Genomic DNA, 20,582 nt, shown 5'->3' on the forward strand with positions numbered 1-20,582 from the left:
TTGTTTGGTTCTCCAGGGCATAGTCACCCCAAGCAGGGATTTTGTCCTCTTCTAGGTATGACAATGCTAAATCTCAAACAATAGGAAAAAAACCCAACAAATAACCCAGTTTGTCACCGGTATTTGCTGATCTTATTTACAGCTCTCGCGACACCATTGTGACAAAGAGAAAATAATCTTTTGAAAGAGCTTCAGGAGGCCTAAAGCTTGTCCTCTGGAACTTTCCCAAATTACTTTGGCTTGGTTGGTTCTTAGAGGAGGCCTGTCAGAAGAAAAATAAGAATATAAAACCAAAACCTAATGAAGGATGGAAACAGCAGGATAAGATTTGATAAGGTATGTGCCACTAAACTTTGATATTTGAAAAAGCGTCAAGTAGGATCATCTAAGCCTAATAATAATAGTAATTATTAATAATAAAAATGCTGACATTTGCTAAGTGTTCATTATGTGTCAGGCACTACTCTATAAGTGCTGGGGTATATACAATTTAATCAGATTGGACATAGTCCTTGTCCCACATGGGGCTCACGGTCAGGAAGGAGAACAGCTGTTTCATCTCCATTTTACATATGAGAAACTGAGGCCCGGAGAAGGAAAGTGACTTGCCCAAGGTCACACAGAGCCGGGATGAATGGGCGCATTGTAATACAGATGTGCGGGTGCGTTATGAAAGAATTTATAAGAATTTATTTGACACCTGTCCAATCCACAGCCCTTTCGCTTTGACTTTAGGACAGCCTTTTAAATTTGGCAACTCATTTAAGAGATAGAGAGGCTAGTGAAATGAGAGAATTGTCAAGCGTCAGGGCTTGAGATGTCCCAAATGGACAATAAGTGAAGGGAGGATCCTTGTCGTTTCCTGCATCCTCCCTTCAGGACACCCCTCTAATCAGCAAACTGAAAACAGTCGGCAGAAGTCTTGGCTCTCCGTCAAAACTTCCTGCTGCCAGAGTGTAATAATAATAATAATAATAATAATGATGGTATTTGTTAAGCACTTACTATGTGCAAAGCACTGTTCTAAGCACTGGGGGGGATACAAGGTGATCAGTTTGTCCCACATGGGGCTCGCAATCTTAATCCCCATTTTACAGATGAGGTAACTGAGGCCCAGAGAAGTGAAGTGACATGCCCAAAGTCACACAGCTGACAATTGGCGGATCCGGGATTTGAACCCATGACCTCTGACTCCAAAGTCCGGGCTCTTTCCACTGAGCCATGCTGCTTCTCTAGGTGTCAGGTCATCACTAGACTGTAAGTTTGTTGTGGGTAGGGAATGTGTCTGTTTCTGGGAATGTGTCTGTTTCTTTTAGACTGTGAGCCCACTGTTGGGTAGGGACTGTCTCTATATGTTGCCAATTTGTACTTCCCAAGCGCTTAGTACAGTGCTCTCCACATAGTAAGTAAGCGCTCAATAAATACGATTGATGATGATGATGATGATGTTATATTGTTATTTTGGACTCCACCAAATGCTTAGTATAGTGTTCTGCAGAGGCTAAGTGCTTAAAAAATCGAGTGAGTGACAAACTAGATTCTAAACTGCTACAGGCCTCAGGGTAGAGATCACACCTTCTAATTCTATTGTACCCTTCCTAATAATTTTTACGATATTTAAGTGCTTACTAAGTGCTAGGCATTGTACTAAGCGCTGGGAAAGATACAAGCTAATCAGGTTCGACATAGTCCACGTCCTACATGGGGCTCACAGTCGTAATCCCTGTTTTACAGATGAAGGAACTGAGGCAGAGAAAAGTGAAGTGACTTGCCCAAGGGCTCGCAGCGGACAAGTGGCGGAGCCGGGGCTCGAATCCAGATCTTCCGACTCCCAGGCCTGGGCTCTATTCACTGGGCCACGCTTAGGTCTTCTCCCACTCCCGCCCGCTTCACCCGTGCACTTGGATTTGTACCCTTTAATTCCCCCCTCCCTCAGCCCCATGGCCCTTTCATTCATTCATTCATTCATTCATTCATTCAATTCTATTTATTGAGAGCCTACTGTGTGCAGAGCACTGTGCTAAGCCTTGGGAAGTACAACACAGCAATAAAGAGACACAATCCCTGCCCACAGCGGGCTCACAGTCTAGAGAGTCTATGTACTTATGGGAGCACTTACGTACATATGTCTAATAGAGAAGCAGCGTGGCTCTGTGGAAAGAGCACGGGCTTTGGAGTCAGAGATTATGGGTTCAAATCCCAGCTCCGCCAATTGTCAGCTGTGTGACTTTGGGCAAGTCACTTCACTTCTCTGGGCCTCAGTTACCTCATCTGTAAAATGGGGATGAAGTCTGTGAGCCCCCCGTGGGACAACCTGATTGCCTTGTAACCTCCCCAGAGCTTAGAACAGTGCTTTGCACATAGTAAGCGCTTAATAAATGCCATTATTATTATTAATTTATTTATATTAATGTCTGCAGACATGAATATAAGTTATGTCCTAGCCTGTCAGCTCACTGTGGGCAGGGAACAGGTCTACCAACCTGTATATATGTATATGTTTGTATGCATTTATTACTCTATTTTATTTGTACACATTTATTCTATTTATTTTATTTTGTTAATATGTTTTGTTTTGTTCTCTGTCTCCCCCTTCTATACTGTGAGCCCACTGTTGGGTAGGGACCGTCTCTATATGCTGCCAACTTGAACTTCCCAAGCGCTTAGTACAGTGCTCTGCATACAGTAAGCGCTCAATACGATTGAATGAATGAATGAACTCTGTGATACTGTACTTTCCCAGGTGCTTAGCACAGTGCGCTGCACAGTGTAAGCGTTCAATCAATAGGATTGATTGATTGACTGGTCTCTCAGGGGCTTACATCTCAGTGTCCCATTCTTGGCAAAAAATATTCCTACATCTTCTAAGAGGCACTAAAGCTTGCCTGCATTTCACTAATTTTCAAATGCAAAAAGCCGGACTCACCGTGGACAGCGAATGTGTCTGTTAGATTGCTGCGTTATTGTCTCCCGAGTGCTTAGTATGGTACTTTGTACTCGGTAAGCGCCCAATAAATATGATGGACTGACTGACTGATTAACCCAAAAGCTTCAGTACCTGCCAGAGAATCCAGAAGTCAGACATCCATTAGCTTTCCATAAGTCCTTTTTGAATCTGGAGAATTGGGGCAAACTATTCTTGCTCAACAGATAGTGTGAACAATTCCGGGTTGATAAGTGCAGTCAAATTCTTAAAACTCGCCCTAGCCTGCACTCCTCACTGAAAACATTATAGCAACAGCAATAATAATGGTATATATTAAGTGCTTATTGTGTACCAAGTACTGCGCTAAGTGCTGGGCTACATTGGACACAGTCCTCTGTCCCACATGGGCCTCACAATCTACCTTGTCTGCAATTTCATTTATTCATTCAATCGTATTTATTGAGCGCTTACTTTATGCAGAGCTCTGTATTAAGCACTTGTGAAGTACAAGTCGGCAACATATCATCATCAATCGCATTTATTGAGCGCTTACTATGTGCAGAGCACTGTACTAAGTGCTTAGGAAGTACAAATTGGCAACACATGAGAAATTTGAACATATAGAGACGGTCCCTACCCAACAGTGGGCTCACAGTCTAGAAGGGGGAGACAGACAACAAAACGTGTAGACAGGTGTCAAAACCGTCTGAATTTATAGATGAGGAAACTGAGGGCCAGAGAGGTTAAGTGATTTTCCCATGGTCACACAGCAGGCAAGTAGCATATATGGGACTTGAACCCAGGACTCCTGCCTCTGGCTCTCTCCGCTAGGTCAGCCTGCCTGGTTTCGGGAGGATGATTTTGTGCTGTTTCCCTTCCATTCCAACTAGGTAAAATAACGTTCTCCCTCCTTCTGAAATGCCGTAAGTGAAGTAGAGCATCTGGAAAACATCAAATGCTACGAAGTTCAATTCCATTGATGATTTGTTTGAATTTACAACACATAGTTTTAAAATGATACATTTCATTCCATTTGAAAGCGCTCGTTTTTCAAATTTCTCATGTTAGAAAAATACATTCTGAATACAGAATTTGAAAACTGAATTATAAATACCATGTTGGAATCAGAACTCATTTTTCCTTAGAAAAAACACAGACAGTTAAACAATATTACAAGTGCACTCAACTGGCATGACTCTGAAAACAATTTAATTTACTAAATGAGTTACATTAAAGAGAAACATATGTCAGCAACGTAAGACAAAGGTAACAATATTCACATTAAAACTGAACTCTTCCTAGACGGAATCATGAACTTTAGTTTCTGTTTTTTACAGGAAGGATCTCAGTCATCCAGTAATGAAAGAGGGTTGAGATTACCTTGGATTCATCTGAAAAGAGAAAACAAATGCTTGAAGATTTTTCGTTTTGGTATTTTTGTAGTAAGTTCTAGAAGCAGCAACTAAACCCTGAATCTGCTGTCACCTATCATTAGGGTTTAAACATTCAATCTCAGTTCAATAAAATCTGCCACAGTTCGCTTTCAATTTTTTAAAGTCTACATTCTAAGTGACTGCACCATAGTTGAGTTTAGATGTTTGAGAGTTGCCGACTTAGAAACTTAGAAAACCCAATATCCCGGATCCTGAAAGGCACATTTTCAAAGTTCACTAGAAATATAGGAATTCTACAGTGAAATAAAATATTCCTAGAGGTGCTAACTAGAGTAGAATAAATGATCAGATTACAGCAATACATAATAATAATAATAATAATGATGGTATTTGTTAAGCACTTATTATGTGTGAAGCACTGTTCTAAGCACTGGGGGGGGGGGGGGTTACACAGTGATCAGGTTGTCCCACGTGGGGCTCACCGTCTTAATCCTCAATTGTATTTATTGAGCGCTTACTGTGTGCAGAGCACTGTACTAAGCGCTTGGGAAGTACAAGTTGGCAACATATAGAGACGGTCCCTACCCATCCTGTAAAATCCTCATTTTACAGATGAGGTAACTGAGGCCCAGAGAAGTGAAGTGGTTTGCCCAAAGTCACACAGCTGACAAGTGGCGGAGCCGGGATTGGAACCCTTGACCTCTGACTCCGAAGCCCGGGCTCTTTCCACTGAGCAACGAGATGTGAAAGTGGTTTTAAAACCTACTGCCACTGGTCTTACAGTCCCTCTAGACTGTAAACTCGTCGAGGGCAGGGAATGTGTCTGTGATATTGTTGTACTGTACTCTCCCAAGTGCTTAGTACAGTGCCCTGCAGTCAGCGCTCAATAAATATGACTGACTGGGCACCATTTTGTTTGCCTTAGACGGCAGCTTCGGGCCTCTTTAGAATGTGGGTTAGCCGCTCGGCCTGTTGGAAACTCACAGGAAATGCCTTCAATTATGAACCTCCTGTGGTTCACTCAAATGAAAGCAGGCTAACAAGTTATTTTTACCTCGTCTTCACATCTCATTTCCTTTGTTTGGAAAACCTGAGGAAAATGTCTCCCCTCGACTAATTATAAACAATATCTTCAAAAGGGCCCGGGGTCACACACGGCTGAAGCTTCGCCAATGGTGATGAGTGCATTTTTTCCTCAGATATTCAACTCTGTATCATCTGCAACTTTGCCATCACCCTTGATTTCTTTCTCTCACTCGTATTCAGTCCGTGACCAAATCCGGTGGGTTCCACCTCCACTTCTCTAATACTAATACTAATGACGGCATATGTTAAGTGCTTGCTGTGTGCTTTCTTAGCACTGGGGTGCATGCAAGGTAATCAGGTTGTCCCACATGGGGCTCACAGTCTTAATCCCCACTTTACAGATGGGGCACGGAGAAGTTAAGCGGCTTGCCCGAGGCCACCCAGCAGACGAGGGGCAGGGCCGGGATTAGAACTCACGTCCTCTGACTCCCAAGCCGAGGCTCTTACTACTAGGCTACACTGCTTCTCTAGAAGTTGCCCCTTCCTCTGAAACCAAACTGTAACGCCCCACTGGTCCAAGTCCTGCCTCGACTACCTCATCAGCCTCCTCACTGACCTCCCTGCCTCCAGTTTCTCCCCACTGCAATGCACGTCTTATTTTGGGGAACACATCCGTGTTCTGCGCACATCTCACTCCTAAAAACCTTCCGACAGCTGCCCATACCTCTCCTCATCACGCAGAAAAGTCCCAGCCACTGGCTTTCAGGCTATTCTTGCTCATCTTCCCCATATCCAAAAATGCATACCTCGCTCCTCTCAAGCCAACCTACTCAATAGGCCTTGCTCTAATATCATAGTTTTAAAAGAACAGGAAATAAAACTGGTCAATTTATAACACGCTTTGATTCGCTTTAGGCCCTCATTAATAAAAGAACAAAATGCACTCCCAAATCCCACAATAAAACCTAAGCAGTTTAAATGCGTTTACGTGAAGTGTTTCGGATGATACCTACCTATGACATTTTTGAGAAATGGGGGCTTCTTTGATGAACTCTCAAATCACATTCTGACACGTAGGGGAGAGAGTGGATTTTCACTGGCCAGAGGAGCAGCATGGCATAGTGGAAAGAGCACGGGCCTGGGAATCAGTGGGTTATGGGTTCCAATCCTGGCTCTGCCACTTGTCTGCTGTGTGACTGTCTGCAAGTCACTTCACTTCTCTGAGCCTCAGTTACCTCATCTGTAAAACGGGGATTGAGACTGTGAGCCCCATGTGGGACAGGGACTGTGTCCAACCTGATTAACTTGTGTTCACCCCCGGCTCTGCCAATTGTCAGCTGTGTGACTTTGGGCAAGTCACTTAACTTCCTGTGCCTCAGTGACCTCATCTGTAAAATGGGGATTTCAATTCAATTCAATCGTATTTATTGAGCACTTACTGTGTGCAGAGCACTGTACTAAGCGCTTGGGAAGTACAAGTTGGCAACATATAGAGACGGTCCCTACCCAACAGTGGGCTCACAGTCTAGAAGGGGGGATTAAGACTGTGAGCCCTCCGAGGGACAACCTGATCACCTTGTAACCTCCCCAGTGCTTAGAACAGTGCTTTGCACATAATAAGCACTTAATAAATGCCATTGTCATTATTATTATTATACAGTAAGCGCTTAGGAAATACCACAATTATTATTGAGCAGCTGCCATCTGTTTAAGTGGCGTGCCTACAATAGCTGGAAGGAAGACAGTCTCTTTCTCACTTTCAGTTATTGAGCTTTAGACCCTATGGCTTTCTTAGACTAGGAATGAAAAAAGTTTCAATAATTAAAATTGGGTCTCTGACTTTGTATATTAGCCGTATTTTTAAACCAGACTGACTTAGAGGTAACAAAGGACAACTGAGGCAGGAATTATAACACTTGGAATGGGAGCACGCTTAAATGAATTCTTAAAAGAAAAACCCAACTGTTGAGGAACACAAATTAAACCCGTGAAAACATACCCACACTGCATTCAAATGAAAGGGCAATGCTTCCCTTACGTAAGAACAGCTTCAGCCAAATCATCTTAGGAAATAAATTTTTTTAAAAAAGTAGGATCTCCTCTTTATAGAGAGGCAGAACCAGAGAAAAATAGGCCGCATGAGGAGTGACAGTCATTGCCCAGAGCAGAATTACTACTGGTATAATGCTACACACTCAAATGATTGATTTTAGAAAAAAAAATTGGTAGGGAATAATTTTCCCCCAAATCTACTTGAGAATGCAAGAGGGAAGTTACAAAATACCTTGAACCTTTGAGATAAACTTTACAAAAATCAAAGCCCATTAATGGTCAATCACCTTTAAAAACTGCTTTGGTTTTCAACAGAAAACCTACGGCTAAAATGAAAAACAAACAAAAAAACCCCACACATATACAAAAAACAAACAGACTGCATGCAAGCTTCACCTGCTCGCCAATCCAATCCTTAGTTATCTTAGCTCTGTGCGTAATTAAATCGGTGCCTTATTTTTCAACCAGGTTCTAAATTCAGTTTTACTCTGACAAGTAAGCAGCAGCAGTGTGGCCTAGTGGATAGACCACGGGCTGGGAGTCAGAAGGTCCTGGATTCTAATCCTGACTCCGCCACTAGTCTACTGTGTGTGATCTTGGGCAAGTCACTTCACTTCTCCGGGCCTCATCTGTAAAATGGGGATTAAGAATGAAAGCCCCATGTGGGACAGTGACTCTGTACAACCTGATTAGCTTGCATCGACCCCAGCGCTTAGTACAGAGCCTGGCACAGTGCTCTGCACACAGTAAGCACTCAATGAATATGACTGAATTCATTCATTCATTCAATTGTATTTATTGAGCGCATACTGTGTACAGAGTACTGTGCTAAGCGACTGGGAAGTACAAGTCGGCAACATACGAATGAATGGCACTTGATGAGTGCTTAACAAATACCATTTAAGAAAAAGTCTACATTTAATGTGTACTTAATTGCAGGCTAGCTGATTAATCAAAATTGGAGGATTGTGAGCCCCTGATTTTCAGGTCTTCAAGGGCTCAGAATAAAGCTCTGAACACAGCACGTGTTCACAGTAAGCGCTCAACGAATGCCACGGAATGAGAGGTGTTGGAAATTCATCTCCAAAATAAATGGACAGTAGCCCCAACCACACCAACTTCATTCTAGCGAGCATTTGCTTTTCAGACAGTATTTGCTTGTGCAAATCAGCAAGGCCTAGGGGCTCGTCACAGGCTTGGGAATCAGAGGACGTGGGTTCTAATCCTGGCTCCTCCACCTGTCTGTTGCGGGACCTTGGACAAGTCACTTCCCTTATATGTGCCTCAGTTCCTGCATTTGTAAAAAGGGGACTAAGACTGCAAACCCCATGTGGGACAAAGGACTGTGTCCAACCCGATTAATAAAACTAATAATAATAATAATAATAATAATAATAATAATAATAATAATAATAACTATGGCATTTGTTAAGTGCTTCCTGTGTGCAAAGCACTGTTCTAAGCGCTGGGGGGGATACAAGGTGTTCAGGTTGTCCCATGTGGGGCTCACAGTCTTAATAACCATTTTACAGAGGAGGTAACTGAAGCTCAGAGAAGTTAAGTGACTTGCCCAAGGACACAAAGCAGACATGTGGCAGAGCTAGGATTAGAACCCATGACTTCTGGCTCCCAAGCCCATGCTTTTTCCACTGAGCCAACGCTGCTTCTTACCTTGCGTCTCCCCAGAGCTTAGAACAGTGCTTGGCACACAGTAAGTGCTTAGCAAGTACCAGAATTACCATCATTACCTTGTATCTCTCCCAGCATTTAGAATGGTGCTTGGTATGTAACACGTGCTTAACAGCTATCATTATTATTAATTATTACACAGAGTTCAAAAACTGTATATGGTGAGAATTTTGACCAAGGAACCCAAAATGGACACTCTCAATGATCTGGGATATATTTAAGAGGGATCTTTTTCTTTAATACAGAAAAGCGAGTCACATTTTCCTCTGGATTGGTTTCAACCGAACCATGTGTGTCCTATTACGTTTCTAATTCGGTATTGTTTCGGTACTGAATGGGAGGTGCCCCAGCCGATCGGAAATTGAGTCCGCACAGGGAAATATCCCGGGCGGGATGACGGACAGTACATACGTGGCGGCATCAGGCAATGTTCTTGGAATTGGTCCAGGGCGCTGGTCAGTCTTTCGGTATCGCGCAGGAGTACCAGAGATTTCATCTGATGCAGAAGCGTCACATCGGGGGAAGGCATACAGTGAGATTCGAGCCGTTTTAAAACCTTCTGAAGAGTTTCTGAACATACGGACCAATCTGCACAGGCAGATTTACCTAGAGAAAGAAAGGCACAACCATTGCAGCCTACAGTTATTCTCTTTTTTGATCTTAGGATATCATTCTAGGGCAGATCGTCCCAGGGCAGAAGAGCAAGTTTATCCAGAGTTAGATATCCACATGCTTTCAACAGGAATGTAAAGTATCGGTAGAAAAAGCAAGATCCTGGAAAGGAGCATGCAGTCAGATCATTCATTCATTCACTCAAATGTATTTATTGAGCACTTACTGTGTGCAGAGCACTGTACTAAATGCTTGGGAAAGTATAACAATATAATAATAATAATAATGGCATTTGTTAAGCGCTTACTATGTGCAGAGCATTCATTCATTCATTCAATCATATTTATTGAGCGCTTACTGTGTGCAGAGCACTGTACTAAGACCACTGTTCTAAGCGCTGGGGAGGTTACAAGGTGATCAGGTTGTCCCACGTGGGGCTCACAGTCTTAATCCCCATTTTACCGATGAGGGAACTGAGGCTCAGAGAAGTGAAGTGACTTGCCCAAGGTCACACAGCAGACATATGGCGGAGTCGGGATTCGAACCCATGACCTCTGACTCCAAAGCCCGGGCTCTTTCCACTGAGCCTCGCTGCTTCTCTAAGCAATAAACATGAGCATTCCCTGCCCGCAACGAGCTTACAGTCTAGAGGGGCGGACGGACATTAATATAAATAATTTTTTTTTACATATATATGTATGTGTATACATATAAATTACAGATAATGAAAAGCAGGTTGTCCTACTGGAAACAACACAGGCCTTGAAGTCAGAGAACCTGGATTCTAACCCCGACTGTACTAACTGCTTGCTGCGGGATCTTGGGCAAGTCACTTCACTTCTCTGTGCTCAGTTCTCCCTCTTATCTAGACTACGAGTCCCATGCGGGACAGGGGCAGTGTCAACCTAATCAGCCTGTCTCTACCCCAGGGCTTAGAACAATAATAATAATGATGGCATTTATTAAGCGCTTACTATGTGCAAAGCACTGTTCCAAGCGCTGGGGAGGTTACAAGGTGTTCAGGTTGTCCCACGTGGGGCTCACAGTCTTAATCCCCATTTTACAGATGAGGTAACTGAGGCACAGAGAAGTTAAGTGATTTGCCCAAAGTCACACAGCTGACAATTGGCGGAGCCGGGGTTTGAACCTCTGACTCCAAAGCCCGGGCTCTTTTCCACTGAGCCACGCTGCTTCTCAATAAAATAATAATAATAATGGCATTTATTAAGCGCTTACGATGGGCAAAGCACTGTTCTAAGCGCTGGGGAGGTTACAGGGTGATCAGATTGTCCCATGGGGGGCTCACAGTCTTAATCCCCATTTTACAGATGAGGTAACTGAGGCGCAGAGAAGTGAAGTGACTTGCCCAAAGTCACACAGCTGACAATTGGCGGAGCCGGGATTTGAACCCATGACCTCTGACTCCAAAGCCCGGGCTCTTTTCCACTGAGCCACGCTGCTTCTCAATAAAATAATAATAATAATGGCATTTATTAAGCGCTTACTATGTGCAAAGCACTGTTCTAAGCGCTGGGGAGGTTACAGGGTGATCAGATTGTCCCATGGGGGGCTCACAGTCTTAATCCCCATTTTCCAGATGAGGTAACTGAGGCACAGAGAAGTGAAGTGACTTGCCCAAAGTCACACAGCTGACAATTGGCGGAGCCGGGGTTTGAACCCATGACCTCTGACTCCAAAGCCCATGCCTTTTTCCACTGAGCCACGCTGCTTAGAACAGTGTCTGACACACAGAAAAGCGTTTAACAAATACCAGAAAAGAATGCACACTCCCTCTATTGTGAGTACACACATGCACATCATCATCATCATCAATCGTATTCATTGAGCGCTTACTATGTGCAGAGCACTGTACTAAGCGCTTGGGAAGTACAAATTGGCAACATATAGAGACGGTCCCTACCCAACATTGGGCTCACAGTCTAAAAGGGGTACAACAGTCACCCTTCACATTTCAAGATGCTACTGCTGACGATGAGATTTCATCAGTTGTGGCGTGGTCCAGTGAAGTCAAGTCCGGGCCTCAACAGATCCACGGGAATACAGTCGTCCACTTTTTCGGTTCCCTCTCCTCCATGGGTGAGCACAGCATCCCTAAACCTGTCAGAGGCCCTTTAACGGCTCAGGGAGGGGCCTGAATTACTGTGCAAAACCTTAGCACAGCACTGTGCACACAGGAAGTATTCAAATACTATCGACTGACTGACCCCCGCCTCCCAAAAATCCTTCCTGTGCATTCCTCGGTGTATTGCCCTTCTGCCACCTTTCTCATATTGTTATATTGCAATAATAATAATGATGGCATTTGTTAAGCGCTTACTATGTGCCAAGCACTGTTCTAAGCACTGGGGGGGACACAAAGTAATCAGACTGTCCCACATGGGGTTCACAACCTTCATTTTACAAATGAGGGAACTGAGGCACAGAGAAGTGAAGTGACTTGCCCAAAGTCACACAGCTGACAAGTGGAGGAGCTGGGATTAGAACCTCTGACTTGCATTTTACTTGTACATATCTATTCTATTTATTTTATTTTGTTAGTATGTTTGGTTTTGTTCTCTGTCTCCCCCTTTTAGACTGTGAGCCCACTGTTGGGTAGGGACCGTCTCTATATGTTGCCAACTTGTACTTCCCAAGTGCTTAGTACAGTGCTCTGTACACAGTAAGCGCTCAATAAATACGATTGATTGATTGATTCCCAAGCTCGTGCTCTTTCCACTGAGCTATGCTGCTTCTCTGTACTCTCCTAAGCACTTAGTACGGTGTTTTGCACACGGTAAGCGCTCAATAAATACGACTGAATGAAGGAGTGTATTACGCGCGGGCGCCAGCACTACTGGCATGGATGAGAATGGTGTCATTTAAGCCAAACTCAGACTTAAAGAAAGTCAAGATATGTGCATGATAGGCATGAGGGCTTCAATCCACTGTATGTATTGAGCACCTTTGTCGGTGGACTGTACTAAGTGCTTAGGAGGTGTAGCCACAAATCACTCTCAGGTGTACTTCAGAGAGGGAGAGTGGAAACGTGGACTAAAAATCCAGTTTTGTCATACTCTCGCTCTACTTGCATTCATCTTTTACATCGGGATGGGATTAAAAATATGATCTTGACCATCACCCTGGCCGGCAAGCCAAACCCAAAGATCATCTGCTTAATGATCAAGCGCTTAGTACAGTGCTCTGCACACAGTAAGCACTCAATAAATACGATTGATTGATCTGCTGCGTTTGCTGGGCCCTGGACAATGCGTCAGGACGGCTCTTGGCTGGTCCGTCAGTTGGTCATATTTATCGAGCTCTTACCGTGTGCAGAGCGCTATACTAAGTGCTTGGGAGAGCACAATATAACAATAAACAGACACATTCCCTGCCCACAACGAGCCTACAGTCTAGATTAGCGCTCAATAAATACCACTGATTGATTCATTAGGAAGGATTCAAATATCTCTATTTGGGTGTCAGTATATACTACTGATTTAAGGTACTGAGTTGAGAAATAGTTGAACAAGAGGCGTTGATTGGCCTAAACTGCAAATTGTTACAGTTATTCCGAAAGATCGAAGAGGGGAGAACATACGATCAGAGAAATAAATTTCTTGTGTTGCCTGCAAGAAGTCTAGGATGCCATCTGCCATTTCATCAGTGTCTTCAAAATCTTCTTCACTGCCACGCTCCTCAGGCTGATACATAAAATCCACGCCCGTGGCTTTTGTTAGTAAGCCAGCTGCTCTCTTCCTTTCTTTTTGCCGTTTCTTTTTCAATTTCCGTTTTTTATTTCTGCTTATTCTGGGGCCATCTGTGTGCTGAGACTGTGATTTATCTCGTGTGAGATTTCCATGCTTCTCAAATTCTGTTTGCTCTCCACCTGCCACGGAGGGATTTAGCACTCTACTCCTGGGTTTCTTCTTCCGAGTTCGCCTTCTCTTTGGTTGCCCGCTGGGATCGTCTTCTGAAAAAGCACAACGAACAAGCAAACACAAATCCGGCTTTCGGTAACCTGGAATTTTAATAAACATTCTGTGCCGCAACCGCGTGGATTTCAATTTTCTGACTTGGGCATATTTTGATTAAACTCCCAAATAGGCAAGTGGAAAATAAATTGAGGTGGGAGCTTTAGAAGAGCAAATATGACTCACCTTCTCATTTTCTCTTGACCTCATCCTGTTAAACAATTCGTCTTTGCATAAAGTCAAAAATAGAGTCATTTTGATCATGCTGCTGCCTCCTCAGAAGCCTAAGATAACTTCCAGAAACCTCTTGGGCAGATGAACCAACCTGTTTCCCTCCTCCTCAGTTCGTTCAAACATTCATTCGATCGTATTTACTGAGCTCTGTGTGCAAAGCACCTTACTAAGCGCTTGGGAAAGTACAATATAACATTAGACACAGTCCCTGCCCACATCGAGCTCAAGGTCTAAAAGGAATAAAATTCCTGTTCTCTCTCCCCATCAGACCAACTGTCCTCACACAGTGCTTTCAGTGGGTTCCACTCTGGCAAGTAGAGAAAGCACAGGCCAAAGAGTCAGAAGTCCCGGGTTCTAATCTCCAGCTCTGCCAGTTGCTTGTTGTGTGACCTTGGTCAAGTCACTTTGCTTCTCTGTGTCTCACTTTCCTCAACTGTAAAATGGGGATTCATTACCTGATCTCCCTCCTGCTTAGACTGTGAGCCCCACGTGGGACAGGGACGGTGTCCCTTAATTAACTTGTATCTAGAACAGTGTTTGACAGTGCTTGGTACATAGTTAGCACTTAAAAATATCATCATTATTACTAGTAAACACTTAAGCACCAAAAAAAAAGGAAGAAGAAAAAAAAAAGCAAACAAATGATTCCCGTGGCCTAGCCATTCTCCACAGTCTCTGTTGGCAACCTGTGTCTTCCCCGTCTCAAAATTATACTAAAAACCCTTACCTCCTACACGAAGCCTTCTCAGAGGAACATTTTAAGGCGCTAGGCCTACAGTTTCCTCCAGAAATCTCCCAGTAGTCGATAAAAAATGAGTTTTTTGAAAAAGGTCTGTTCTTGCTCTTCTCCACACCCAGCCCCGCAGCACCTGTGTCCATATCTGCAATTTGATTTATCTGTATTGATGTCTGTCTCCCGATCCCTAGGCTGTGAGCTCGTTGTGGACAGGGAATGTCAGTTTATTGTAGTGTCGTACTTTCCCAAACGCTTAGTACAGTGCTCTGCACACAGTAAATGCTCAATAAATAAATACGATCGAATGGATGAATGAATCTTTACGACCACAAAGGATAAATTATTTCCTGAAAGAAGACACGCAGATCTTTATATATGAGTGTAGTTCTATTTGATTCTTGTTTTTGATGGTGGGGGCGGGGGGGAAGACCAAAGGGATTCTTTGCTCTGTACTTTGGTTATTACAGTGAGTGCCCATTTAGGATTCAGATGCAATAACTTCAGTTATAAAAGAATTTCTTAAGAAAATGCAGAGCCAACAAACGATAAATGTAAGCTGTAGGTGGCTGTGGCTAATGAGATGTAATTTCTCTGCTAAAATAGAACTCGTTTTTGTGTTAAAAATTCCATTATTTTACAAAGCCTAGGAGATGAAAGCATATGCTGATGGAGAGGGTGACCTGGTGAATACCACTGAACAATAGGGGAGCATTTAATTCAATAAGCCAAAGTATATGCTTGATTCTGGATGAAATGATTTGGGTGGAAAATGGCTTAATTAGTTTCTACAATATTGCTAGCCGTGATTACTAATAGTATCCCGGTAATTATGTAATGGTTTCAGACCGACCTAGGCAATTTTCTGAAGGGTGGGGGATTCTGGGGGAGTGGCGGCGGGAAGGAGGAAGAACAAGAAAGAACATGAGGGGAAGGGGATAATAATAATGGTACTTGTTAAGCACTTACTATGTGCCATGCATTGTTCTAAGCACTGGGGTAGATACAAGGTACGAGCCTTGGAGGAGGAGGTGAACTCTGAAGAAGGATTTGAATGGGTAGAGAGCTGGGGTCTGTCCGATTTGGGCAGGGGGACGGCCGAGCTGGGGGGGATCGGTGAGCGAGAGGAGGTGGGAGAGTGGACTGTGAGTTAGACCTGGTCAAGCGCTTAGTACAGTGCTCGACACACAGTAAGCATTCAATAAATACAACTGAATGAATGACTGAATGAAGACAGTGGGAAGGAAGAGAAAGGAAAGGTGGGACCCGTGATGGAGGGGCCTGGATGCCAACTGGGAAGCTTTTTTGTTTATTATTATTAATAATAATTATAATAATTAAAAGAATAATTAGTATTAACAATAATAATTAAACATAATAATAATTAGTATTAACCATAATAATTAAACATAATAATAATTATTATTAACAATAATAATACATAGTAATAATAATGACATTTGTGAAGTGCTTACAATGTGCCAAGCACTTTTCTAAGCACTGGGATAGATACAAGGTTATCAGGTTGACCCATGCAGGGCTCACAATCTTAATCCCCATTTGACAGGTGAGGAAACCGAGGCACAGAGAAGTGAAGTGATTTGCCCAAAGTCACACAGCTGACAAGTGGTAGAGCCAGGATTTGAACCCATGACCTCTGACTCCCAAACCCATGCTCTATCCACTATGTCATGCTGCTTCTCCAAAGAGACACAAAAAAGCCAGTGGAGGAGTCTCAGAAGAGGAGAGATGTGGGCTAATATTAATAATAGTTGTTAAGAGCTTACTATTTTCCAATCAATCAATCAAACAATCAATCAATCTTATTTATTGAGCGCTTACTGTGTGCAGAGCACTGTACTAAGCGCTGGGGAAGTACAAGTTGGCAACATATAGAGACAGTCCCTACCCAACAGTGGGCTCACAGTCTAAAAGATATGTGCGTAAGGGCTGTGGGGCTGGGATGGTGAATAAAGAGATGATGACGCAGAAGGGAGTGGGAGAAGAGGGGAGGAGGGTTTAGTCAGGGAAGGCCTCTTGGAGGAGATGGGCCTTCAATAAGGCTTTGAAGAGGGGATGAGCCATTGTGGGATATGAGGAGGGAGGGCATTCCAGGCCAGAGGAAGGACGTGGGTGAGAGGTTGGTGATGAGATAGATGAGATTGAGGTACAGGGAGTAGGTTGGCATCAGAGGAGCCATGTTTGTGGGCTGGGTTGTAGTGGGGAGGTGAGGTGGGAGGGGGCAAGGTGCTGGACCCTTCTCTCCTTGTCCAGCCCAGCCCGCACCCTCCGCTCCTCTGCCACCGCTAACCTCCTCACCGGGCCTCGTTCTCGCCTGTCCCGCCGTCGACTCCCAGCCCACGTCATCCCCCTGGCCTGGAATGTCCTCCCTTTGCCCATCCGCCAAGCTAGCTCTCTTCCACCCTTCAAGGCTCACCTCCTCCAGTAGGCCTTCCCAGACTGAGCCCCCTCCTTCCTCTCCCCCTCGCCCCCCTCTCCATCCTTGTCTTCCCTCCTTCCCTTCCCGACAGCACCTGTATATATGTATATATGTTTGTACATATTTATTACTCTATTTATTTATTTTACTTGTACATATCTATTCTATTTATTTCATTTTGTTAATATGTTTGGTTTTGTTCTCTGTCTTCCCCTTCTACGCTGTGAGCCCACTCTTGGGTAGGGACCGTCTCTATATGTTGCCAACTTGTACTTCCCAAGTGCTTAGTACAGTGCTCTGCACACAATAAGCGCTCAATAAATACGACTGATCGATTGATTGATTGAGTTTCTGCTTGATGCAGAGGTAGGTGGGCTGGAGGTTCTTGAGGAGTGGGGAAACATGGACTGGACATTTTTTGTAGAAAAATGATCTGGGTTTTGTAGATTTGCGACAGCCGGTTTGGGAAACCACACCGCGCTATTCAATGCAGTCTAGACTTCTACAAGTAGAACGACATAAAAATTCGGTATGGTATGTTTAGAACTAGGAGGCTTAGTTAAATGCATACTCCTGATTTCTGGATTTATAATAATAATGATGGCATTTATTAAGCGCTTATTATGTGCAAAGCACTGTTCTAACCGCTGGGGAGTTTACAAGGTGATCAGGTTGTCCCACGGGGGGCTCACAGTCTTAATCCCCATTTTACAGATGAGGGAACTGAGGCACAGAGAAGTGAGGTGACTTGCCCAAAGTCACACAGCTGACAAGTGGCAGAGCCAGGATGACCTCTGACTCCAAAGCCCACACTCTTTCCATTGAGCCAAATTTGTATCAACAAGGTTTCTTGCTTCACCTGTTGCTTATGTGGGAAAACATGCAAATAAAGTCAATTAAGCAGAGAAAGCAAAACACAACAGCTAGTACAGGTCAAACTTTTCAGTCCAAACAAAAGAGACATAAAAGCATATTTCAAAAGCTGTGTCTAAAAGTTGAAAAAAAAAAGGGAACTCTCTCTTGAAAAGCATGATCCAATACATTTTTAGGGACACCCTCATCGATAGAGACGAACAGCCTTCGTGCTGGAAAGAAAGACTACTGCTTTTCATAATAACTGGTCAGTCCCTTAAGTTTGCAGGCAATTCATTTACTGTGTAGCAAGCACACACACTGCTGAAGTCTAAGAGAAGGAGCAATTTAGGCCAAAAAATTTGCTCCCACTTGTAGTCGTAGAAACTGAACCCCCAAAGTCTTAGAATTAATATCTGTGAATAGAAGTTAATCCGGCTTTTGGCTCCTTCAGGGCTTTAGGCCTTGGTTTTTAAACCCACCTGAGGAATTTTTTAATAAGCCCAAGTCCTCCATCCAAATTTTATACGCTTTCTTCTTAGCTGGATTTTCACAGTAAGCCTTTCACGCACTGATCCTTCCAAAAAGTTCTGCCAGCCATTTCAAATAAAACTCTTCTCACATAAATTAATTACGGCTCGCACACTTAGTGAATCACTAACCTTCAATAAATGGTATTTTTCTCACCTCAGGTTCAGCACCACGTGCTGGATTGAAACTGTTTTTGTGATGCCGTCTACTTAGGGCCAGTACAGAGGCAGTGTGGCCTAGTGGAAAGAGCCTGGGCATGGGAGTTAGAGGACCTGGGTTCCAATCCCGGCTCTGGCGTTTGTCTGCTGTGTGACGTTGGGCAAGGCGCTTCACTTCTCTGAGCCTCCGTTCCCTCGCCTGTAAAAACGGGGATTAAGACTGTGAGGCCCATTTGGGATCGGATTGTCTTAGAACAGTGGTTGGCATATAGTAAGTGCCCATCAAATATCACTATTATTATTATCGTTATTAAAGAATCTGTAGTCTGTACTTCAGATTACTGGGAGCACTTAATTGAGCACTTACTATACGCAGAGCACTGTACTAAGGCACTGGGGAGGATACAGGACTGTAATTTCGTCTCCATTCATTCATTCATTCAATCGTATTTATTGAGCGCTTACTGTATGCAGAGCACTGTACTAAGCGCTTGGGAAGTACAGGTTGGCAACATACAGAGACGGTCCCTACCCAACAGCGGGCTCACAATCTAGAAGGGGTGCCTGACTATAATAATAATAATGATGGCATTTATTAAGTGCTTACTATGTGCAGGGCACTGTTCTAAGCGCCGGGGAGGTTACAAGGTGATCAAGTTGTCCCACGGGGGGCTCACAGTCTTCATCCCCATTTTACAGATGAGGGAACTGAGGCACAGAGAAGTTAAGTCACTTGCCCAAAGTCACACAGTTGACAACTGGCGGAGCTGGGATTTGAACCCATGACCTCTGACACCAAAGTCTGTGCTCTTTCCACTGACTTTCTTCTAGACTGTGAGCCCACTGTTGGGTAGGGACGTTTCTATATGTTGCCAACTTGTACTTCCCAAGCGCTTAGTACAGTGCTCTGCACACAGTAAGCGCTCAATAAATACGATTGAATGAATGACTGAAATGAGCTGCGCTGACTATGAGCTCTTAGGGAACGTGTCCCCTAATTCTGTTGCACTGTACTATCCCAAGCGCTTAACACAGTGCTCTGCACAGAGTAAGCGCTCCATAAATACCATTGATTAATATGACAGAATTAACAGACATGCTTCCTGCCCGTTAATAGGAATTATTTACAGTAAATAATTTAAACATATGTACCGAAGTGCTGTGGGGTTGGGGGTGGGGTGAATATCAAATTATCCAAAGGTCAGAGGTCCGCAGAAGGGAGAGGGAGCCGGGGTGTGAGCCCGTTGTTGGGTAGGGATTGTCTCTGTTGCTGTACTTTTCAAGCGCTTAGTACAGTGCTCCGCACACAGAAAACGCTCAATAAATATGACTGAATGAAACGAGGGCTTAACTGGGAAAGATCTGCTGGAGGACAGGTGACCTCAATAATGATTTGAAGGTGGAGGGAGTGGTGGTCTCGAGTAGATGGAGGGGAGGGAGTTCCAGACTAGGGGGAAGACGGGGGAAAGGGGTCAGCGGCAACGTAAATGATGATGATGATGGCATTTATTAAGCGCTGCTACTACTACTACTAATAATAATAATGTTGGCATTTGTTAAGCGCTTACTATGTGCAAAGCACTGTTCTAAGGGCTTGGGGGGATACAAAGTGATCAGGTTGTCCCACCTGGGGCTCACAGTCTTAATCCCCATTTTACAGATGAGGGAACTGAGGCTCAGAGAAGTGAAGTGACTTGCCCAAGGTCACACAGCAGACATGTGGTGGAGTCGGGATTCGAACCCATGACCTCTGACTCCAAAGCCCGTGCTCTTTCCACTGAGCCACGCTGCTTCTCAAATAATAATGGCATTTATTAAGCGCTTACTATGTGCAAAGCACTGTTCTAAGCGCTGGGGTAGATACAAAGTAATCAAGTTGTCCCACGTGGGGCTTACAGACTTAATCCCCATTTTCCAGATGAGGGAACTGAGGCCCAGAGAAGTCAAGTGACTCGCCCAAAGTC

The 20,582-nt window shown here is 43.9% G+C and overlaps 1 protein-coding gene across 1 annotated transcript in view; it reads right to left on the bottom strand.

The window, feature by feature from the left end:
• Window positions 1-3,989: 3,989 nt before the first annotated feature.
• ERICH1 (glutamate rich 1) overlaps window positions 3,990-20,582 on the bottom strand; it is an 82,620-nt gene continuing 66,027 nt past the window's right edge. Inside the window, exons 6-8 of the mRNA XM_038771656.1 lie at window positions 13,298-13,669; window positions 9,499-9,693; window positions 3,990-4,317 (exon numbers count right to left, since the gene is read on the bottom strand). Coding sequence (XP_038627584.1) covers window positions 4,244-4,317; window positions 9,499-9,693; window positions 13,298-13,669 — 641 coding nt within the window. The 3' untranslated portion in view covers window positions 3,990-4,243. The remainder of the gene's footprint in view (window positions 4,318-9,498; window positions 9,694-13,297; window positions 13,670-20,582) is intronic.

This window comes from Tachyglossus aculeatus, chromosome X1 (assembly GCF_015852505.1).
Source record: "Tachyglossus aculeatus isolate mTacAcu1 chromosome X1, mTacAcu1.pri, whole genome shotgun sequence".
Lineage (NCBI taxonomy): Eukaryota > Metazoa > Chordata > Mammalia > Monotremata > Tachyglossidae > Tachyglossus > Tachyglossus aculeatus.